General features: G+C 44.3%; 3 protein-coding genes across 9 annotated transcripts in view; all 3 read left to right on the forward strand.

The window, feature by feature from the left end:
• The window catches only part of LOC144149214 (uncharacterized), a 268,987-nt gene that overhangs the window by 177,811 nt on the left and 66,468 nt on the right, over positions 1–24,708 (forward strand). The gene's annotated exons all lie outside the window — the stretch shown is intronic.
• LOC144149209 (uncharacterized) overlaps positions 1–24,708 on the forward strand; it is a 273,731-nt gene that overhangs the window by 108,368 nt on the left and 140,655 nt on the right. The window lies entirely within an intron of this gene.
• The window catches only part of LOC144149212 (uncharacterized), a 112,802-nt gene that overhangs the window by 45,314 nt on the left and 42,780 nt on the right, over positions 1–24,708 (forward strand). For all 5 annotated transcript variants that reach the window (XR_013318233.1, XM_077680747.1, XM_077680748.1 and 2 more), the window contains exons 6-9: positions 1,537–1,580; positions 3,278–3,336; positions 12,375–12,434; positions 22,048–22,185. Coding sequence is in view for 4 of the 5 variants with exons in the window: in XM_077680747.1 (XP_077536873.1) it covers positions 1,537–1,580; positions 3,278–3,336; positions 12,375–12,434; positions 22,048–22,185 (301 nt within the window). In the remaining variant the exon portion in view is untranslated. The remainder of the gene's footprint in view (positions 1–1,536; positions 1,581–3,277; positions 3,337–12,374; positions 12,435–22,047; positions 22,186–24,708) is intronic.

Genomic DNA, 24,708 nt, shown 5'->3' on the forward strand with positions numbered 1-24,708 from the left:
CAGTCTTGGTGCCATAGGGAGTTTAAGAGGGTTCAAGGCTGGTCGACCGCTCTCGACATGCAGTAGACAGTCAAGTCACTGCCCGGGGGTTAAAAAGAAGGTCCCTTTCACCCCGAATAGTCCGAGTGGCGCTGGCTACCACCCCCAAGCACAGGAAACAAAAAATACCTCAACATAAATACCCCAGAAAGTGAAGAGGAAAATAGCCCCGTTTAATGTAGGGGATATCGCTCCAGACCAGTATTCTGGAGGTCGTAGGTTCGGATTCCACCCGGCGGGCATTTTTTCTCGTCTTTGTTTCAGTCTTTCCAAATTCCTTTATCTGTTTCAATGACCTACCACATTCTCCCCTTTGCTTTCCAAGTTTTTCTTGACTGCCGACACTCATTTCTGTCTCAATTCAACGAGCCCGTCATTTCCTATTCTGATATATATATATATATATATATATATATATATATATATATATAATAAAAGATAAGAACAACTTTTGCGGTTAACTTGTTTATTAATTATAAATTAGTCGAACAGTTTCGGAAGTAGAACTTCCTTCCTCAGGGACAATCCCACAGTGAACACATAAGGGTTCTGTGTTCATTGTGGCATTGGCCCTGAGGAAGGATGTTCCACTTCCGAAACTGTTGGGCTAATTTATAATAAACAAGTTAACTGGAAAGTTGTTCTTATCTTTTATCTGAACGTTTCTTCTGGGCCGTTGCAAAACTCATCGAAATCGAAATCGATATATATATATATATTGTAATAGGCCTTCAAGGTGACGTCGCTCGCTGATAGAGCAGGGAAAACAGACGTCATTTATTTGGTCAACGAGCAGCGAAGCCGAACCAGTCTCAGGGATGATAATGATCATGTACAGGTGAAGAAGATGAAGCGTTACTGAAAAGGATGACAGCTGATGGTGATTACACATAAGATTAAAATAAGTGAAATATTGTTCCGCGGTGAACTACAGTGCTTACAATATATACTTGTGTGTGTTTGTGTGGAGAGGAGGAGAGAGTTAACTGGCTACAAAATTCAGAAACTAGGAGCACAGCCGGCTACATGATCGTGCCATCTATGTCGCCACGCTGAGTAATTCCATTGATATTTTCCACACTTGCTCCAAGGTGTCAGCGCCTCCCTTGCTTTGTAATCTCTGTAGCAAGACCCTCTGCAAATTTTTGACATGATATATTATTTTTTATTGTTGAAAAACGGAAGGGGAACAAAGGTGAAAAATACCAGCTTTAGCTATTTAAAAAAAGGAACCACGTTGTGCCGAACTAAAGCTGAAAAAACTGTGAAGGGTGAGATTTTTAGTTCAAACAAGGTCATTAAGCATTTGGCGACCCTATGAGTACGTTCACTAAACATAGCTGAAGATGTGTGTCTGTTATGTTCGCCTGATGATTATTTTTTATTTCGAGCGTGAACGAAAAGGCAGTACCAAATATGTAGCACTGCAATTTCTTCGATATTGAAATACCGTGTTGTGAGGCTCCAAGCGAAACTGCTGCACATGTTTTATTACAGTAAGCGGTCGAGAATGGAGGACTCCACTGCCACTGCCAACATCAGTGAGTTCTATTTTTCTTTTTTCGTTTGTGAGCATGTTCGTCCCACTTGTGCGAAATCCACAGTAGTAAAACAGCTGTCATATTCAATACTTTTTCAAGTAGCACGATACCTTAACCATAAACACTTCACTGGGGAATTTCAGTCCACACGTTTCGAGTAGATCCCGTTAGGTCAAAGATCTGACGTCTATGAAAGTGTTCGGGATAGCCTGAGGCTCGTGGCTGGGAAGTATTTTGATCGCCTCTAAACATAAGCGTGTAAACATAACGATGTGTTGACGTGGTACGGAAAGATAATACTTGAAGGTGCACTTGTTATACACTGTTCTGCGATTCCCAATTCAACAGGTTCACACAACAGGTTTTCCTGAGAAGCAGTAGTGGAAAAAGCATCTACAAGTACAATTTTTCTTGTTGAAGTGGGTAGTAAGCTTGCAAATTTTGTTATCTGAGCAACTCTAGTGTAGAGCAGGACTTCTTGTGCTAAAATGTAATTGCGGCAAGCAAATTTGGGGTACGTTTCCTTCGCAGAGATGTAGGCGAAACTGAGCAACGGAAGAAGTTTACACCCGAAGTGGCCGCAATGCATTTACGCTAGATGGAAGAAGCTGCGATGTTTGATTAACGCTTAAATCGGAAGTTATGTACAGTTTCCAGGAGGCAGCTTTCACTGATTGATAATAATAGACAACAAAAATCAAGCTGCATTAATTTCTCAAAGGCTAATGTGACATCGCAGCCAGAAGCAATGCCATCGATGATATTGCGGCAGAAATGACATCACGTTCACTTATGGAAATGTCCCTCAATTGCGTAAATGTACCGAGTGTGATGCAGTTGACAAGCAGCGGTGTATAGGGAACTGTATCGCATATTCGTGGTTTAAAGACGGTCAAGTTCGAAGGAAGCATTCATGTGTAATTTTTGTCCTCGTCCCGTGAAGTGACACGGTCATGCCCGACGGCAATTAAACGACAAGCATGCCCGGTGCTGCATCATAGCTACTGGTTGGACTAGTGTGTCGAAGCCCAAGCACTGGGGGCGGAATTTCGGTGGATATAGTGCGACGCTCACAGCATATTTGCAAATTCCTTACACGAAAATAACATCACACTGGTGTTTAAAGGGGCCATGAAGGCGAAACGCAACTCCGTTCAGTTTAAAATAAACAGCATTTCGTAGCTCACTCAGGTCCATTCTGGTCACGAAAGACATTTATTTAACCGAAACAATGCAAAGAATGTCAAAACTTTTTAAATTTTGTGCTATTACAGTGATGAATGCGGGCAGGGGTAACATATTGGGAGCCCGACCTAAAACATTTTGTTCGCTGCGTTAACTGCAGGTTAACGTTCAGATGATATCATAAATCAGAACTACAGCCCCACTACAATTTCCCAGTCGTGTTTCTTGGCGTTGGCCTTGGTCGGCGCCTTCCAATTCCACAAATAAAATTCTGTGACCTCATAGAGATAAGGCTGGCAAGTGACCGGTGAGTCGGCACTGGTACACCTGTTTTACCCAATATCTCTATTATTTGTTTGAAGTTTGCGACAAAATTAGTATCATTCCTACAGGGACAAAGCATTCTTTTTAATGAAACAAACGTATTTTTTGACTTCATGGCCCCTTTTAAGAGGTGAATGCGATGCTGGTGCTTAAACTCAAGCACAATATTTGCTTCATCATTTTCACAGGCCAGCAGAACAAGCTTCAAGATTTTCGTGCTCATAAGGCAGCTATCGTCGCCGTCAAGGTAAGTTGGAGATCTGGGGCGGTATTCTCGTAACTGTCCCCTTTGAAAACGTCCCTTTTGCGTCCCTTTCATCGTGACGTACTTCCGGTTAAGCAGTGGGCCTTTGATTCAAATACCGTAACTGTTCTTGCAAACGCATTTTAAAGAAGTGAAACCGTATCAGAGTATCTTTTATGTGTTTTTTGTCCCGCGAGCGAACCAACAATAAGGCGACGAAAAATCGTCTGCTCCAAATCGTCTGCTCCGAGTAGCCACGGCTCGTAGCTCCGCCGTGCTTGCATGGCTTCACATCCGGGTGTTCGCTTTTAGCCAATCAGGGCTCGCTCAAAAGGGACACTTTTGAAAGGGACACAAAAGGGACAAAACACGGGAATACCGCCCCTGGACAATCACATGTTACTCAAGCGCTGAGTTTATTTCTTGTGGGAACGACGTAGGGGGTAGGAGAACACTTTGCGTTTTTGTTTAAACTGCCTCGAAGTTATATTCTCGCAGTTATGCTCGAGGTTATACTCTCCAGAAAGGCAGGCGGGAAGCGCGAAAGGGTGCTACATGGTTCAGGGAGATTAGCCATGTCTAACGTGTTCCAAGCGATGGTCTTCACTTGGGTGAAAGTTGTGCAGTGTCGCTTGTGAATTATTTATTGTTTCTTTAGAGGAGTAATGACACCAAAATTTTATGTTCTGTTTTTATTGCTTTCATTGATGCTCAATAGCTTGGCGATCACAAAAGAGCACTTTAAAGGAGCACTGACGCAAAATTTTGAAGGCGAGATAACTTCGGAGACAAATTGGTGTGAACACACATACATCATCTGAAAAATATCAGCGGCAAATACAGCTTAGAACATATCAGGCATTTTTTTTCCGAAATGAGGCAGATCCAGAAAACGAAACTAATTCGGATAAAACTGCAGTGACAAGAAAAACTCGGCAACTTTTCCCTAAGAAAGGGGTGGCAAGAAAATAGTTGAGATGACGCCCTGAAAACTTGTACGCAGATCGTAGCTAGCTCGTATCGAAAATGAGCCAAATCCTGCGGATTCACGGATCAAAATGCGCCAAATCCATTTGCCCAATGGGCGTTTGCTTTTGGCTTGGCTATTCGGACCATTTCGTGGATGTTTTCGGAAACTTATTTTTTGCTCTTTGGAGCTGGCTTATTGCGAATTCAGATGGAAATTAAGAGATCAGCGAAAGTTCTGTCCCCAGATGTCAACGACGAAGTGAACGCGATAAGTGAACGAGATGAAACAGATGTTAAACAGTGATTTCATTTCGTTCACCCTACCATATGAAGTGCTCTGGTTATCTTTATTCTTTACTGCCATGTTTATCATTTTAGTAAAACTAAAGAGTAAAGAGCCGGCGCTTACAAGCCCTGGCAAATCCCCTCCCCCGTCTTCGCCCTTCTGAGAGTACGAACCAATTCATTAAGGTGAATAAGAAGATATGAGCAGCCTTCTCGTGAAGCATTTTGGAAATTCATGACAAAACAAAGAAAAGCTTGCTTACTTCGCAACTGTCTTCAGGCGTACCTAAGAAAATTATCCTAGAGAAGAATTCGAAAAGAGCTGCTAATGGGGCCAAGAGGACTCACATGCATGCCATGTATAGTTTTACTGTTCTTGAAGCCCTGTTGCATATTTTACTGCGTTTTCCACCAAAACTCAAGCACACCATTATTGAAGTCAATTTAAATTTTTCTTTTCTACGTTTATTGAAATGTACAAAAAACACCCGGGGGTCTCTTGCTAGTGCATCAGACCCCCTTAGGGGTAGCGATAAGTTAAGGTTAACGACGGGTATGGGTGGGAAATAGCAGGGGAAAATAGTGGGTTGGGCAATGAAATGCAGGTGAGTGTCTCACACTGCCTTCGATAAATTAGGTGGGTAGGAGGGATGCAGGAGCTCATTTAAAGAATTTGGTGGTAAGTTAGCGGGAAGGGTGTCTAGGAGAACCTGTCTTTCAGTTTGAAATCGAGGGCATGTCCAAATAATGTGTTCAGTGGTGTCCGGAATTTCACAGGGGATACACATGCCTTGATTAGAATTTAAATAAAGTTTTCATGCGAATACTGCATCAACTCGAGTATAGTAGACTCTCGATAAACGGAACTTCAAGGCACCGAAAAAAATTCCGTTTAACAGGAGTTCCGTTTACTGAGACAGATGTGTGAAAGTGCAAATACCTTTCCATGGAACGCTAAGCACTAGAAAGTGAATGTAGCTCGTAGTGTTTCACAAAGCAAGAAAAGTACTAGATGTTTAGGCACAGCATTCACAAAGTTGATTTGGCAACAATGAGTCGCTGTGCACTACAAAATGCATCAGTTATTTTTGTTTGAGTCTTCGCAACTGCATCTTCACGGAGGCTAGAGGTCTCAACTTCGTGAGTGTTTACGTGCCACTGAATTTGAAAGACGGCAACGCGGTAATGAAGCGCGAATAGAACGATGACATGAACGAGGCGGCAGGAGCTGAGACCTGTAACATCGGGCGTCTTGAATTGAGACCGAACGACTTGAACGGAAACTGCGATGTTGCATTCGTTGCGCTAACACGGCTGACCACGAACGAGACGAGGCTTACGAGGCCAACGAGGCTAAAAAGAACATGGAGGAAGACAAAAAACGAAAGGGCCGGAACAGTAAAAATCTGATTCTCATGCCAATGGGTTTCACAAGGGCTCCATTTCTGGTTCCGTTTACACGGTGACGCTAAAAGTTTAGTTCCGGTTACCGAGAGTTTTTTTACGCTATCTGAATACAAAACCAACCAACTTACAGGCTCCTGTTCCGTTTAAGCGGCAATTCCGTTTAAGCGATTTCCGTTTATCGAGATTCTACTGTATTTCAATTCAATTTGAGCCAAATCCAAATTTATCACCCCAATATTGCTACAATTCATGGCATAATTTTTAATTACTCGTGGCCATAAACTTCCCCTTGCTGATATGTAAAATATATCATATAATAGCTTTAACGGCGTTGCATTTACGTCCGGTAACAGACTTCCGCTTGGTTCTCAAATTCTCGTTAGGTGGATCTGGCTCATCTCGAAAAAAACGGCTCATATTTAAAATCAATTTTAAAGTGTCCGAAACGCAACCGAGCAGCCAGCGGAGGAACTCGCGCAATCGACATCCGCTTGATGTGGAGTAAATAAACAACATCCAAACACATCACGAGAAGTCTAATGCTCGGGCCAGAATGCGCAGTGATAACGGAACTGCTTCGCGGGATCGGGATTGACAGCAGGCTAGCAATGTAATTAAGCTACTACACATAAACGCTCGAAGTGTCGTGAACAAGCTTGAAGAATTGGATTGCGTATCGTTACAGCATGAACCTGATTTAATTGCCATAACTGAGACATGGTTAAACGAAGAAATTACAAATGACGAAGTATTTCCAAGTTCATACAGCGTAATCCGTAAAGATCGGGCAACGGAGGGGGGGGTGGGGTGGTGTAGCATTACTGATTAAAGGTTCCATCAAGTATGAGCAGTTACCCCTTTTAAATGCGGAGCATTTCTTAGGCTCGCGACGTCACTCGTCGATGTTGTCGGCGCCGTCCACACGCTTACTGCGCATGCGCGTCGCGTCGAGGCGCAGGTGCGCGTCTCTCCCCCATACCCACCTCGCTCTCAACAAAAGCTGCGGCGGTGTGGGAGGGGCGCGTGTACCCCGTGCGCTCCGTCGCTCTCAACAACAGCTGCGGCGGTGCGGGGGGAGCGCGTCTGTGCGCGCATGCGTCGTAGCTACCCGTGCGCTGCGTCGCGCTCAACAGTAACGGCGGCAGGGCGTGTACACGTGATAACGGCGTGGTGGGTGCGTGGAAAGTTCGCGCGCTTGTGTACGGAAGTGTGCGCATGCGCGTGTCTCTCCCGTACTCCTCTCCCTCGAACGCGGGCGGTGTGTATATAAGCGGCGGAGCGCGCGTTCGGAATTCAGTGAAGGGCGCCTTTGCTTTGCTTTTGCTTGACTTGACGCTTTGCTTGGCTGGCACCAAGCAATAAAGACAGACTTTGACTTAACATTCCTTGCCTTCGCTTCTCCTTCATTCAAAAAATAAGAATAATAAAGACGAAATAACAATTAAGCATTCCCAAACCATACCCAATTACGCAACATTAACGCGATACCCCCACCACTCTGCGACGCATTTACTCGAGTTCCCCCCGTGGGAAGATGCGGGCGGGTTTTTTAGATGACCGCGAAAGTGCTTGGTGCAAGATATTTTTTTGATGAAACAGCAGTAATTATTGGCGTCATTTATAGGCCCCCGGGAAGCCCTGTAGAATTCATTAAAAAAATAGATGATCACTTAACAACCCTAACTAGTACCAAAAGCCGGATAATATGCTGGGGGATTTCAACTTGGCTCGAATCTATAGATTGGGAGGCGCGCATTCCTGGGCCTTTAGAGAAGCCTCACGCGGAATGCATATTGGAAACTATGGCAAGACACGGTCTTATTCAGGTAATTGACAGCCCCACGCGAATACAAGGACAGTGCCGGAGTTTGCTGGACCTCCTATTTTTGTCAGAGGAAACGTTTCAATATACAGTCGAAATTGAGGAAGGGATCTCTGACCATAATATTGTCGGGGCCACGGTTAAAATTGTTAATAAGAGTATAGTAAAGAACGCAATCGTAGAAGTTTACAATTTCAAACAAGCCGATGACACATCCAGTCTTTATTTACTAGAAACTCTTCTTGATAAGATGTCCAGAGGGAATAACATGCATGAACTTTTGGAACACTTCACAGGTACTGTGAGTGAATGCTTATCTCGTTTTGTGCCGAAAAGAAAGAAGTGCTTACAAAATTAATCGACAGTGCTTACAATTAATCGACATAACAAAACAAAACAAAAGGCACAACAAAAAAGACCGAGAAACTCTGTTTCCATCGCTGCGCTTAGTACCCAGGTACGAAAGGAGTTAAAAACTGCTAAAAAACATTTTTTTGACAACGTTGGCTGATTATTTGAAAAGTTCACCTCAGAAGTTTTGGAGATACTTGGTTGGGTAAAATCCGGCTACAACCAGTGTACTTTTAAATGGAAAGATTTGCAGTGATCCAGTTTCAGTTTCTGAAGCTTTTAACAATTTCTTTAACAGTACATATACTAGCCCAATGGACATGGCCTCGATAAATCAAGAACATGGCAGACATTACGAATATGACATTGTTATCTCTAAGGAAGGTATAATTGACTTGCTTTTAAAATTAGATAACAAGAAGTTTTCAGGGCCCGATAAAATACCGAACGAGTTTTTAAAGCGCTATTGCGAATGGGTTGTATTATTCTTAGTCGAAATTTTTGCCTCCTCATTGGAAACTGGTGCTTACCGAGTGATTGGCTGCTAGCAAGGATTGTGCCCGTGCCCCAAGTTGTAGACAAGCTGATGGTTGAAAACTATCACCCCATGTCCATTACATGTACAGTGTGTAAAGATTTAGAGCACATATTTGGTAAACATTTTGTCGCGTACTTCGAAAATAACAACCTCTTTTACAGCAAAAAAACATGGTTTTCACCGACACCTTTCAACTGTGACACAGTTATTTGAAACAGTTCATTACTTTGCTGCAGCTATGAATTCGAAAGAACAAATTTATGTTATTTCATTAGATTTATCAAGAGCTTTCGACAGGGTATGTCATGCGAAACTTTTAAATAAATTCCATGGTTACGGTGTGAATTTACAAATAAATAGGTGGATTCAAGCTTTCCTGACAAATCACCGACATTTTGTGGAAATAGCCGGAGAACATTAATCTTTTTGTCAATCTCTTCTGGTGTGCCGCAAGGGTCGGTTTTAGGCCCAATTTTGTTTCTGCTTTACATTAATGACATTGCAAGTGGTGTACATCCCAATATTGAAGTGCGATTGATTGCTGACGATTCGATTGTCTTTTGTTCACACGTGTGAAGACTGTCTCTGACCAAAACTTGTTTAAACGGTGTCTTAAACACTCGTTCCAATTGGTGTGCACAATGGGATATGGAAATCAACCCTAAGAAGTCTGCCTGCATGACAGACTCAAACAAGAAAACGCCATTGATGTTTGACTATGCAGTGAACACGAACCAAATCAAAAGATCCACCCAAAATAAATATCTTGGTATGACAATTAGAGATACACTAAATTGTAATGCCCATATCGACAATATCTGCGGATCAGCTCAGCGCAAACTTGGACTACTGAGACATAAATTAAGAGGTGCTCCTCCTGAGGTTAAACTTCAGGCGTACAAAACTATTTTTCGACCTACCTTAGAATATGCTAGTGTAATCTGGGACCCGCACCACCAATATCAAATAAACTGGAGCGTGTTCAGAGGCTAGCAGCGCGATTTATTTTTTTCCATTTGTGAGAGGAGGCAATCAATAACATCCCTGCTCACTGAGGTTAAAATCACTCAACTTTCAGTTCGCCGAAAAATCGCACGACTAAAATTTTTGCATCAGCTTTACAACAATAAGCTCAATTTAAACCCTAATCTCTATTTGCGTCCCCCAGGAAGAGTCTCATCATGAAGAAATCACCCACCAATGCCCTACACACCAAGAATTGAGACATTACAAACCCTTTTCTTGTCAGAACGATTGTCGACTGGAGCTGTCTTGTCGCAGATTTCTTTGAAAATGTAGACACAGTTGAATCTTTTGTTGATAAATTAGAATTGTCATTGTATGATGTAGTTCCCACTCTGTAACAGCCCGACAGGGCTTACAGTATTGTGAATAAATAAATATGTGTCGTCCGCTTCCGCTATGCCAGCGTTACTCGCCTCCTCGCCGCTCCGATCGGAGGTCGGTGCTTTTGCTCTCGAGTTCTGCAACGATTCCAGGCACTCTATTTTTATTGTTTTTTTATTACAATGGACGCGAAAACGCGCCGTGGACACGAAAAGTCCACTGAGCGAGCCGCACGGTCGCTGCGCAAATGGCGGCCACGGCCGCGAAATGGCGCAGGCCGGCGCAGGTAGCTCGAGCGATAGCTTGTTACCGCTGTACGAAATGGGACTCACTCCCATACACGGCAGCACATATGAGAAAGGAGTTAATGAGGCGATGGCGAATTGCATTAAAAATCGTCATCTGCACCGCTTACGAGAGCGGAAATCTAATATCCGCCGCAGTGTCAAGCCTAACACATATGTAGGCAGACCTGTAGGCAGACCGGCCGGCTGCTCCTAGCGCGCATCTCCCCACCCACTGTCTCGAGCGTCGCGCGTCGTTCTCTAGCTGCTGCGGTAATGTGCACACGCAGCGCCTGCATCACGTCCATGGTAGCTTTTAATTAGGCGGCTGACGAGATCAGAACTTAGAGGCATTAGCAGAAACTGCCGCCGACGCGCAAACGGCAGTGCTACGGCAGCTCTGCTCTATGATATCAGACAGTCACATGGGCAGCTTTGTTTATACAAAATCCAGCCTTACACCGCACCTGCTAAAACCGAAACTACGACTGGCCGCATTAAAAACGTCTTTAATTAAACAACCGTCGCGTGCTGAAGCAAATGAGCTTTCTACACGTGATAAATAGGCCATTAGCTACTTATTGCAAAAAAAAAAAACACTATGCAAAATTTTTGTGTCAGGGCCCCTTCAATTGCTTGAGCGCCCGATAATTAATTACACTCAGTGGCCTGAAAATCGTCCGCTTTAGTTGCCCTTGCTTCCAGCCTGGCGGGCGCGTGAACAGAACCACGGTATGACTTCACCTATTTGTGCAGACATCAAAACACTGTAGAGGCTGGCGTACGCGTTGTTTCGACCGTCCCGTCGCCGGAGCTGAGCGACTGAGCTGCCTGAAGGTGTTTAGGCCTAATATTGCAAAGGAAATTGGAAGACCACTTTCAACAAAAGTCCTGATGGCGACTTCTATTGCGATTCCCGGCTATATTGCATGATCCTTTTCCATGCGTAAAACTTTATATTTGGCAAGAGTGCCCTTCTGGGCGACGGTTATACCGGTAGTTCTGGCTACGCGCATCAGTTTGTGAACGCAGCAGTGCCCAGGTGCCGCTCCCCAGACCGTGTGTGTGAAGCGACGTCACGAGTTTCTGATGAGCGTTGAAGTCACATGGCTACGTCACTTCTTTCCGACTCGCGGAGTCATGTCACACTGATTTCCATTTTCTGCGCGTCACTCAGCATGCTGTTCGGTCAGCGCAATAAATGAGAAAAAAATTGAAGTATATATATATGTTTCACGTGCCGCAGGCCGCCCACAGTTCAGGCAGGGTATTCTGTTGAGTAAAGGAAGTGAACTGTGTAATAATATTCCCACAAAAAATTAGTGTTAGTACCCGATTAACTTGCAGCCTGATGGACTCGGCCGTGGTATTTTATTTCGCAATGTTAGCTCCACTTGGTTTGCGTGTACAGCTGTGCTTGTGCAGCAGGCCAAGGTTTCTGTGTTGAGGTGGAGTAGGGTTCGGATGATAGCCATATCTGACTATGCAAATAGCTGCTGTTGCATGATCGCGTATCCATTATAAGAACTGTATTCGGCTTGCAAATGATGCTGTCGTGTGCAGCTTATTGTATACATTTCGCAAATGAATCCTAGACTACTAGGTCTGCTCAAACTCTATCGAAATCGGGAGTTCGTGGCTAAAAAGGGCCTTGGCTTGGTAAAGCACTTGTGACGTTTCACTCAATAAACTACAAAGATGGCAAGTAGTTTCATAAACCCTCAGTGTAAATCAATAGCGATTTAAGCTGATCATGAAAGTAGTGGAACTTTTGTGCGGTTGCTCTTCAATTCTGTGCAGCCTTTTACACGGTAATGTCTGTTTATAGAATTGTTACGGGAGAATTGACCAACATTCTTGCTTATTTTTTCAGTTCTGCTCGCCCAAAACTGTCGCGTTCGTGGCGGTAGGCTTCCCTTGAGTGTGTCGTCTAAGTGGAGCACATTAGCATAAAAGTGCACCCGTTATGGTGGTGTACGAACCCTTGGACACCGACATTTTTTCGGTGCTCTCTCACCCATGACCTTTTTTTTTGCAGCTCGATGGTGACTTCATCTATTCCAGTTCCAGTTTGGGTGTCAGACGTCACTCCCTCAAGGTAAAGAGTGCCTGTGCGCAAACTCGTGGACACAGTTCTAACATTATTTTCCTGCCGTGCTGTATTGCACTAGGTTTGTACCTAAATTGGGTGTGCGTTGAGTTGCGCCGAAAAATAATTGCACACGCTCGCTCTAGAGCTAGCATAAAAGGCTCTGTATCTATCAATCTATAATAGATAGCTTGGAAAAAAATCTTACTAAAATCGGCCGCTAAGATGACTCTATTATTACCTGGAGTTATTTTACCTGTTCCCATTATTTCACAGTGAGGTTGTAAACGCTATAGAATTCCTGTCTGCTGTCAATATACAGCAGCCTACTGAGGGAGTATGGTTACAAAAAACTGCTATCTCTGGTTTTATTGAAACTATCCTGAAATAAATTATAAGAGAAATAATTTGAAATAATTTCCAAGAAATTTATACGCGTCTTTATTTGATTAATGTATAAAGTTTCCACACATGACTCAATGTATTTATCTGCCAATACAGCTTCGCTGGTCTTCCACATACAGAGTAATGGAAGGGTTCGAAATTTCGTTTTGTTTTAAGATATGCAGTGTAACCCAGTTATAACAATATTTAGGGGAACAATAAAGTCGTTGTTATAAACAGTAATTGTTATAACAGGGTTGGGAAGAAAAAGTTACTTTTGCAAGCGATTAGTGGTATTCACCCAATATTTACTACACCGAAATGTAACCGCATGGCCAAGCGCCCACAATTATCCATGCGTGGGCCCACCGACTCCACAGGGCCCTCACGAAAGAACAATCGTCTTTCTCTTAGGAGGAAGTCTCCGCATCAAATCCTTGACTGTGTCTTTTTTTAATGATCGGCACATTGCATGTTACTAAAATGGCACTGCTTTCTTCAAATACTGTATTTTCTGCAGGCTCATACAGTCGGGCTCAATTGTTATAACCAATAATAAGGAAAAGAACCGTTGTAATAAGCAGTTTATTTTACCATACAAATTATAGCGAAGTTTATGGTGCCGCAACTGTTCATTGCTACATCCAATATATTGTTATAACTGGTATTGTAATCAGTGCGTTGGACTGTAGCGATTATTTTTTGCTAGCTTTGAAATAACGGATCCTTAGAGGCAGGTCGCTCATGAGGGGGTTGGGCCAACTACTATCCCATACAAAAATATTGTATGGTCGGCTATAGAAAATCCTTTTTATGGTCGTCTTTAGCTATTTGGCCCAATAATCTTTAGACTTTTCTATGGCTGTCTTTAGCGATTCGTATCGCCATTCCTATGGGTGTCTTTAGCTTCTTATATAACCGGTTCTACGGCTGTCTTTAGCTATTCTTATCGACATTCCTATGGGTGTCTTTAGGTTCTTCTATAGCCGGATATATGGTTGTCTTTAGCTATTCCTATCGACATTCCTATGGGTGTCTTTAGCTTCTTCAATAGCCGGTTCTATGGTTGTCTTTAGCTATTCGTATTGAAATCCCTATGGGTGTCTTTAGCTCTTCTTTCGATATCGCTATGGCTATAGAAGAATCTAAAGACACCCATAGGAATGTCGATAGGAATGGCTAAAGACAGCCATAGAAATGTCTAAAGATAATTGGGCCAAATAGCTAAAGACAACCATAAGAAGGTTTTTCAATAGCCGACCATATAATATTTTTGCATGAGCTGCAGCCAGAAGAGAATCACCACTACTTGAAACACAGCGACAGCAGCAGCCGCTGAGAAATTATTAGCACGCTGCCATGCCGGCATAGAGCCTTGCAGATCTCTAGAACTTGTCATGTGGCACTTAGGTGCATTATGTAATATATGGTACGTGAACACTTCAGCGATATAGGGGGAGTGCGAGGTTGCGATAGCAAACACTTCGCCAGTTTTCATTCACAAAAGGCTTAAACACAGGCATTCAAGGAAAGCAAAATCAAGGGGTTTATTCATTCAATTCATCACATAAATGGCTACTATCTACGCTACTTCACCACCAGTAAACAGTTGTTCACATACGCCGATCAAAAAACACAGCACACGCATTCTAACACTCTGGCTCACGCTTAAGTGACTCGCTCGACAGCCATACGACGCGGCACATTCCCCGCGAACGTCCGCCGAGACACAAATACCTACAGGTGCTGGGTAGTCCACAGAAAAGAAAGCACTCAGAAGTCGTTCATTACACTCAGTACTCAACGCACACAGCTGCAAGTTCGGTGGCTAAAATGGAAATGCACTCTCAATAAAACAATGAAGATGGTCGCACACAATGCAATGATAAAAAAAACGTTTTTCCAAGTTCACTCAATTAGGTCCTTGTAAGTTTTCTCAGTTCGCAAAAAATTATTTTTGTCACATCCCGGCGGCCAAATCTTCACTTCTGTCTACGTTGCAGTGTCCATGTGGTGCAGAATAGTTTCGAAAAGTATTCGTGACACCAAAAAAAGTCCTGTATTTCTCGCACTATAGAGTCTCTTCAGTTCGTAAGATCACTCACCCTAGAGTTTTGAGTACGATGAAATTCCTGTCACAGTATCGCAGATATCCATTTTCGCATGACTTGAAGTTGATGTTGAATTAATCGTAACATTGTCACCGTAAACACCAAAATTCACGACACCAAAAAGTTGGCGTCACACCATCTACACGAGCACATTGCCGTCGAGTCGAAATTCCCAGCACCAGGCAACACGTGCCATGCCCGCGCACATGAGCAAGGAGACGAAATGTGGCTGACTGAGTACATCCAGGTATGAGCAGGTCCATCGCGATAGCAAATAGTGCGGAGATACATGCCCATCTTTCGATCTTTTTCTAACTTGTTCGGTGTTAATTTTTTTTGGTAAATACAAGATCGCTTAATGTTTTGTTTTCTTCATCCGAAAAAAGTTGTATCTGTTCTCAGTACTCAGGGAACATTGTCTGTCACTAGCATTGCTGCGCGCAGGAATACTAACACAGCACGGGCCGCCCGGCCGTGTCCTTCGGTACCCATCGCCAAAAACCAGTATGCCAAACAAACAACAGAAAATAAAACAGGAAGCAGGGGTGTCCCCCCTACCCTTTCATCGCTTCCCAGAATTTCTTCACCGCGCCTCCTTCGGTCCAGCGTGGGTCGCTCTCCCCCTTTCTCGATGACTAATCTGAAAGTGGGGTCCGCGGGAGAAAGAATGCGGTTGTTCGCAGCTTCCAGCATATTTCTGAGAGAGCGTACCTTGGGCCGCCGCGAAAATTATTTCCAATCTGCTTCGCTGTGAGGGCCATTTTCAGAGAAGCCGGCTTTTTCACTTGAGCGCGGCAGCGAAGGGCCACAGAGGAATAATTCTACGAAATTATACGTCTTTCGGTCAACGTTCATTTGCAAGCTTTGCGGACGCGCAGTATCCAAAGTTGCAACCTGAATTTGAGCGTTAATGAGTAGCTTCTTTTAATTGTACTTTTCCAGTATTGTTGGTATAATAAGTACCTAACCTTATTGAACAAATACGTTCATATAACCGGCCGATCAACCTCGTCATCGTTATCCAATCTGTGTTGTAGATGTAGCTAGGTAAATCATGAGTATATGAATTTCGCGTCATAAGTCATATTGAAACCAGCAGAATAGGATTTAATGGTTGCTCGAATTATACCTTTATAGGCTAACACTTTTTGATTAGCGGCTGGAAACTTGGAGCCTTATGTTACTATGTAGTTAGCTAAAGAAGCCTTTATGGATGCAGGCTTGTAAGTTCTGCGCCAAATGCTTTCTTAATGCCGGCAAAATGTTGCTTAATTATCACACATCTAAAGGTTTACAGTTATAAATTGTACTGTACCCAGTCGCAGAAGTTTTTATGGCTGCCTCACTTTAGCTTTAAAGCAAATTCTCTCCAATAGCTGGCAGAAGACATCCGTATGGTTCCAAGTTTGTAGACTTAGAGCTAAACAACGGCCCATAGCCAGCCAAATGAGCTTTTATGGCTTTCTCTCTATAGCTTTAGGACGAACTCTTTTCAATAGCTGGCAAAAGACAGCTGAATGGTTTGAAGTCTGTAGACTTAGAGCGAAACAACGGCCTATAGCCAGCCGAATGATACTTTTATGGCTTTCTCTCTATAGCTTTAGGACGAACTCTTTTCAATAGCTGGCAAAAGACAGCTGAATGGTTTTGAGTCTGTAGACTTCAAGCTAAAAAATGGTCTATAGCCAGCCAAAAGAGCTTTGCCGCGGCTGGTCTATAGAACTAAAGCCATACATATTTCTTTAGCTGGCTACAGTTACCTGAATAGTTGTGACTCTATAGACTAAACACACTAGGATGTTCTATAATCGTCTAAAGAGAATTGTATGGTTTACAGTCTTTAGTGCAGGATCTATAAAAACTTCAATAGCTGGCTATAGCCTAATTTATGCCTTTTTATGGGTGACCATAGAGACCCATAGGCGGCCATAGCTCACCATACATTTTTCAATAGACGACCATAAGGCATTTTTGTAACAGGGTGGCCAGATCCTTCTCTGGTGAGGGAGTGCTGTTTGTGTCCCCAAAAGCCTTCCTAGCATGATTGAACCTTTCTACTGTAGCCTCCAAGGTATCCAGGATTTTGTTGACCCAAATAAGCTGATGATGATGATGATGATTAGAGGCAGAGGCCCGATCGATGCCCCCAATGGAACAGGATCACTACACCGGCCGTTTGGTGCTCTGTTGCACTGTACCACGTTTGCTATTGATGCGAAAGGCACTCTGGCACGTCATTCTGGCTGGGACAACTTGAATGAATAAAGTTTTATTTAATAAACTACAGGCCAGCGTAGCTACACTCAGTTCAGGAAACCTCTTGAGATAATTTGAGGCACAACGACCCGGTATCTTCAAAGGTGCACTTAAGTTTTCATCTGGCCCGGAGCCTCTAGTAGGAATGTGTGAATGAAAGAATCCCTTATTCGTTCTTTTTCTGCAATCAGATTAGGGGAAAAGCAAAGTGGGTGCACTGTTGGTCCACTTTTGTTCTTTTGCAAACCTTTTCTAGTCGATCAGCGGGCTCCAAAAAAAAGGGTGACAAGTTCGGCTAGTTGGCTCATAGTGACCACATCGAACAAGCAGCGCAAAACGAACGGGACAAAAGGAAAATGAACGACGACACAGCGCTGAACTCTCAACCGGATTTTATTAGAAAAAACACACACATATATATACTCCACGCTGAAGAGACACGTGGCTTCATATCTTGTCACCCCCGATTACATCACAAATAAGGCATTGTCAGACTGCACGTGCCAAATACCTCACAATGTGCACCGCGACCCGGCAGTAAGACAAATTCGCACTATCACCTTGCCAAAGGTGATTACAACGCTGACAAAACGCACGTGTCGATTGATTGATTGATTGTAGGGTTTAACGCACCGACGCAACGCAGGCGATGAGGCGCGCCGTAGTGGAGGCCTCCGGATTAATTTTGACCACCTGGGGATCTTTAACGTGCGCCGAAATCTCGCACACACGGGCGTTTTTGCTTTTCGCCTCCATCAGAAAAGCGCCCGCCGCGGCCGGGAATAGAACCCGCGACCTCGTGCTCAGCAGCGCAACGCCTTAGCCACTGAGCCACCGCGGCGGGTAAAAAAAACGCACGTGTCAAGGACCACACTAATGCGCACCGCGACCAGTCAAGAACACAAATAACTATGTAAAACTATAGATAACTATGTAAAAAGCTTCTTTTGCATATGGAGAATCTCCGAGGAAGCTTGAACAGCAACCGTTCAGTGTGGCATACTTTAAATCAATTTTAAACTTTGTACGCACGAGAAAGAGACATTGACATCAGCATGGCGCATTGAGCGCCTTGCCCCATCCTGCCGACGTCCGGGCTCCCCCGAAGTAGCGGTGGCTGCTGTTGGCGCGCGCTGCCGCGCGTTCTGCATCACGTCACAGTTTTGGGACTGACGTCATGGTGTCCGGACGCGTGCCACCACGGCCGGTGTGGACGCGCGTGCGCGCACTCGCATTTAGGCGCGGAGTACCTTAGGGCCACACAATGTCTGTCCGCGTCCATGCGCATAGCATTAAAATCGCAAAAAATCACACAGGCACCGGCAGGATTCGAGCCTGTGTCGGGTAGACCAGGCAAAGTTAGTGTCAGCCGTCTTACCCATTGGGCTACGACCGTTTCTTTTCTTATTATTGCAAATTGGGCTATGACCGTCAGTTAGTACCCGAGAGTCAAACGGCTTACTCCCTCGCCTGTAATGGTGCGGAGTACCTTAGGACCTCCCAATGTCCGTCCGCGTCTATCTGTGCACACACCACCATCAAGCGAAAATCAAGCGAAATTCGATTTGAGCCGTGAATTACAGTTTCATTTAGGGAATAATCAAGGTGCAACTCACGCTTCAAATCGAATGACGGTTGGGGCGCAAATCTTACGTCACTGAGGGCGCAACTTGGATGTCATTTCGAGTCCCCGTACTCAGCACCCTCGCCGTCATCTACGAAGTGGAGATGCTGTCATTTTTTTCCGTACAGAGGCGTCCAGGCCGGCCCTAGTGCGACAAGAACAGTGATGTCATGAGTGCCCTCCTGTCATGGTTGCCGCCTCCATAGAGTTCCAGACTAATATATACTTGAGAGAAATCTGGCCCTGCTATCGCGGGCCTGAATTCTACCAAAGGAAGCAAGCTATGCCAACTTAGTTCATATCTGCCTTACGGCAACAGCCAATTGCTGCTGCATGGCCACAACGCCACTCGCGCGCGTGTGTAAGTGTGAGAGCCGTGTTGACCGCTACGGCGTTGGTTTTTGTGTGGAAAATTGCAATTGTGAGGTTGTGTCAGGTAAGCTTGCGTCAGTACGGATGATGCTTTGCCCCAAGTTTTTACAGCTGAACTTCCCCCAACTTTCCGGCTAAAAGAAGGTTAAACGAGCAACACGGGAAAGTTCAGTACAAGGATGGCCAAATAAAATTTCCTTGTTTAAATTGTTGCCGATGTTATATGGATTGCGAGCGGGTCAGCTTGTACGTACATATCTGTGCGATATGTCTGTGTGCTCCTTCGTCGTCTTGCTTTTTTTGTTTGCATTGTTAATTGTTCAGCACCATGAAGTGGAAGGCAAAACTATTCATTGGAATCTCACAGCTGGCTAAAATGTCGCTTCACTGTACACCAATAAAACATTTCTAAATCATTACACGACGATCTTTCGTATTTCTTCAACTTTGTACCGTAAACGGACATGTATTGACAGACGACGGGAATGCTGCAACATTTACGACTGCACTCTGAACTAACTAATTGCGACAAGTACATGAAATGCGGAAGTAGGATATAGTCATCTTAACGCCCAATAGTTACGTAATTTCTTCAGGCATAGTATCAGAGAAAGAAGAGTTACATCCGTTCGCTGTAATTATACTTATTCCGGTGTGAGGGCTGGGCGTGAAGGCTGGGGCGTTGAGGTTGCATGGCGAGGCGAATAAGACTTATTGAAAAGAAAGGCTTTATTTGCACATTGTACAACACGACTGACCACACCGGAGGCGGGAGCAAAAGAGACAAACAAGAGAGCGCGTCCCGGACCTTGCTTGGGCGTGTTGCTGCGTCGGCGTAATCGCACTGAAGGTGCGCTAGTGATTAGCTTGTGATTCCGGCACAAGCTGGCGCTCATACCGGCGACGGCCATGTATTCACAGCAGAAGGGAATTGTGTAGCCTCTGCAAATTCCCTGAGAACTAATTGCGACACGTATGAGAAACTCGGCGCAATGATGGAGTCGATCATAGCAGCCACTGTGCACATAATTTGTTTTGAGATAGGTTTGGTAAAACAAGAGTTATAGCTGTTAGACGGACAGCAGTGGGAAATTCTGTTATGTTCACAACTTCACTGTGAACTAATTATAAGAAGTAAATGAAACTCGGCATAATCGTAGAGTCGTACGTCTCAGCGGCCACTTTCAGTATTTTTTTCCCAAGACACTTATTGAAATAAATATCCCGGGAAAGAAATCGCACGCTCTCAAGCGCTGCTCAGCAGCTCTTCCTCTAAGTAGCGGGAGCTACTCTTTAGCTGAGCTAAGCAGCACTTGAGCGCCTGCGATTCTTAGCCGACGCATGCAATTTTTCTCAAAATTTAGCGCCAGACAGCTCCGATGTAATAAGCGCTAAACAAGGAGCTTTTCAGTCGCATTTGCCCACTCAAATGTATGAAAAACGCAAAACCGGAATCATGAACTCTTGCACACAATCGGTATTAGACACATACATATAACTTTATTAGTTCTGTTTCCACAAAGCCCTTGGAGCTCATGTGGACACCTGCCCACACTGGCTTAGAAGGTATTGACGTGGCCGTCACAGCTGGTTGAGATGTCACTGCCCGAGCAGGCCCTTCTGTTACCCCTAAGCACGGAGACCGATCCACTCTAGATAGCCTTATTATCCACTCTATATAGCCTTATTTTGAGCACAGATATCACCGCGCACTAATGCCTCCTCTACCAGAAATACATTCTGCAGCCCGCCCCTCACTTCCTACTGGATAATTTCTACAACGGAAGAACGCTCGTGTCGGCTCCTTCAAACTAACACCGTTCCGTGTCACAGATACTTTCATCGCATATATCCTGGCCAATACCAATCACCCTTCTGGCCTCCTCTGTGAAGATGACGACACCATTTGCCACAATGGGGCGTGCCCCCTCTATTGATAAATGCACTGAAAGCCAGTTGTTCTTTTTTTCTTTTTTTTTCGCACCACTGGTGTTCACAGTACCAAGTCACCTTTAATCATAGAGCGAGTGATATAAAACAAAAAAAGTGAATAATTATGAATATTGTACATTTTCAACCTGATTTTTTACTCGTAAATAATTGCTTTGAAATTACAGCATGCACAAACTTCTCCTGAGAGCACGCCCGTACACTTTTCAAATGCTTTTGAGAACCTCTAAAGTAGTTGGTGGTGCTGCTTTGCTAAAATAGCATTTTAACCAAAGACATTTGAAAAACGTTGTGCATTAGCTCATAAGTGTCGTTCAAGTCAAGTGACATTTGACTCAAAGGCCTTCGAAATGCTCCTGCAGCACAGGTATACGGCCCACTGTGATGTGTCCTAGGCCCCTATATGTACACCGCTATGATTGCGAATTCTGAATATAAAGAAAAATCTAACATTGTGGACATCCTAGCGATGTCGCCTAATGATGTTACAATAACACACCTGTAGTGATATTGCATGAATGCTCGCAAAGAGGTGACCTTGGGTGAAACACTGTACAGACGTCACAGGGATATCTTGAAATGACATCGGATACTGTGACCATTTGAGGATATCATTTTGTCTTTCGTGGTTTGCTGGTGTTCGTTTTATCGAAACTGAAACTAGCATGAATAAATGAGGCTGTAAATAAATATTAGCACTGTTTTCGACCATCTAATGTGCCATTCTTATTACTGAGCTGGTAGGAGCCCGTAGCAGTGAAAAAAATGTAACTGTAAAATGTTGTGTCAGTCCTCCTCTAAGGAACACTACATTGGCCACCGATTATGGAGAGGCAGAGGTAATATTGCTTTGCACCATTTGTGCTTGTCAAGGAGGCAATACAATCTCAAGCCACACTGCATCTGTATTCTTACACTTACCAAGAACCCCAAACGGTGGATCGAGTACCACGGGAGAACCGGACAAGTGAGATCGCTCGAGGTGTGGCGGCCGGAGCCACAGCAGCCGGGTGCTTTGTACACTGCCTCGCAGGGCGGAAATCTTCGATGCTACAATACAGAGGTGAGGGTTCTCTCATCGCATGTTTCTATTTTTGATGTTCACCCTCTTTTTAAGTGCAGAGCACTTTAAAGGCCTGCTTTGTTCTCGTACCTGCCTTGCCTTGTTCTCGTTCGCTGTCACAATGTCTAGCCACTGCCGGAATCAGGCGGCGCAGTGAGATAACCGACCCAAATATAGCCTCACGGCATTACGGCGCAACGGACCCAAACAGAGGCTTCGAAGAACAAGCGATTTATACAGTCACAACAGTTTGAAACTCCTGAACCCCTGGCGCTTGTAATACATCTCCCCGTTGTATAGAGCAAAGAAAGCTGCAGGTACATTTGAAACAAAATCTGTGTATAACCGGCAGCCCCCACCCATTTAGTCAGGAACGCCCTTTGGGTTGGAAACTCGTTGGAAACTACGCAGTTAGGCGCCGGCACGTGCTAGATGAAAGCAAGCACAAAAGGAACAGAACTCCCGCTCCCGCTACTTCAGGTAGGGGGCGCGAGAGCACTCCGGAGTCGGGAAATCTGAAGTGCATTGGACAAACCTCCGTTCAATTCGTCAAGAAAGGAGTGAGACAGGGCGGCGAAGACTGTGATGGGTGGTAGCAGTGAGCGGACAATGTCGCCACAGCCCGTTATGGCGAAGGACTGCTCTGCAGTTCCGACAGCTTTCGCATTGAGTGGAAGCTAGGGCTTTCATTTTTTTAGTTTGTGATTTAAGCAAAACCAGAAACTGCTTTTACAGGTAGCGGGTGCAAGTCCCTGTCCTCTAGTTGTATTTGCTATCACGTGTACAGGCCGACGTGCAGTGCAATATGTTCCTCAAGCCTGGAAATAAGTGTACAGTTTTGTGGAATTGCTCATTCGAACCATTCTGGCCTATATTTTGTGGCTGGATGCCACGGTGATGCTGTGGCTCTGGCACCTAAGAGAGCGTCGTCGGTGCGAGCATACACTGGCAGCGGTATTGGTACCGTTTGCCGTCAAAATCGCAAGGCTAGAAAACTGGTGGCTGTCGAGTGCCCAAAGTCTTTCTCTTAAATTGTTTACATTCAGCAAAAAGTTTATCGAGGTATCAAATGGGACTCGACGTGTGCACCAGATGTGATGTCGTCCAAAGAGGCGCCAATTGTGTTTCGGGAAGTGTACAAACTTGTTTTCTTGGGCACCTGGCCGTTTCTTCGTTTCTTCCAGCCTTTCGTGCGTGGTATTCCTCGGGCATTCTGTGCGCTGGTTGCAAGCTACCGGCCGCAGCAGGATTTTATTTCGGGGCCACGTTAGCATGCATGCACGCTTATTCATGTTTATATGAAAGGTTCACTCGACTGAAAGACAAATTTCCTTATATCTCGAGGCGAACTTGTTTTCTGGAGAACTGAAGCTATACCAAAAATATGGTGGCACACTTCTGCTCCTGTAGTGGTTATAGTACCCAGTTTCAATTAGTTATCATTAAGCTGCAGTGGATGGAAATCTAAGCAATTTAATATTTACTATTCTTCAATCGGAGCTTATGTTAAGTAACCTAAATGTGTTGTTACGGTAAAGTGGTTGATGGTGAGTTTTAGATTACGGTGTTACCACGCTACCGTATTAGAACGTTATTGCTGTAGCATGGTGCCACTGGGAATGCGCCCATATGTATCGGATTCCTTCCATCTGTCGAGGCGGAAGACATGTTTTAGCGCACCGTTGCCGGTGTAGCGAGATTTAAGGGATAAATCTCAAAGCAAGTGACACAAACATTTTTGTTCAGATTTGTTTGCTGCTGCTTACAGCTGCGTGAAATAGTTCGAATCTCGGACATTTTAAATGAGATACTTACGGTACAATAATTTTCTTTTGAAGTAATTGTGTACACCTCCCGTACGGTTTTGAAAGGAAACATGATGCAGATATCACCAATAAGCATCAACTATCGTAAACCATATTTCACACCACAGCTCAATATTTTGCCATAAAATGAGCAATCTTCGTTGCAATAATTACATAATAACTTACACTACCTTGCTTGGTACGGTTCTTGAAGCACAATAGCTCTTTGCGAGCCCAGAAACTCATCTCAAGTACTTGAAGCCGGCAAGGTTAGCACGCACAAGAAGGCCGACCATTTTGATTGCCCATCTGAGCAACGTTGTGGTCGTAAGAAGAATAACGTCATAAACAACATCAACTGAGATTGCTTTTATTGGCTGTTCTAAGCATCAATCGCCGAGCACACTGCATTAGCGGTAATCAAGACGCAAGGCTGCACTTCGCCGGCGCAGGGAGCTCAGTGGCGAAGTGCTGGCGCATGCGCAGGGGCGTGATAACACAAAGGCAACGGTAACACGGTAAGCTAAATCTTCGTAATACCTTGACGCTAAGTTTTGATAATGAAGAAGAATGAAAAACATATATAGCTTAGTAAGGGTATCGGTACAACAGGGGGCTGGGTATGTGGCTTTTAGACCATGCAACGTATTCCTGGGACAAGAAAGAGAGAGAGAGAGAGAATGCTCTTTAATTGCCTGGGACAAGGTTTGCGTTCTGC

The sequence above is a fragment of the Haemaphysalis longicornis genome, unplaced genomic scaffold, assembly GCF_048455015.1.
Source record: "Haemaphysalis longicornis isolate Haplotype H1 unplaced genomic scaffold, Haemaphysalis longicornis Haplotype H1 scaffold_8, whole genome shotgun sequence".
In the NCBI taxonomy this organism is placed as follows: domain Eukaryota; kingdom Metazoa; phylum Arthropoda; class Arachnida; order Ixodida; family Ixodidae; genus Haemaphysalis; species Haemaphysalis longicornis.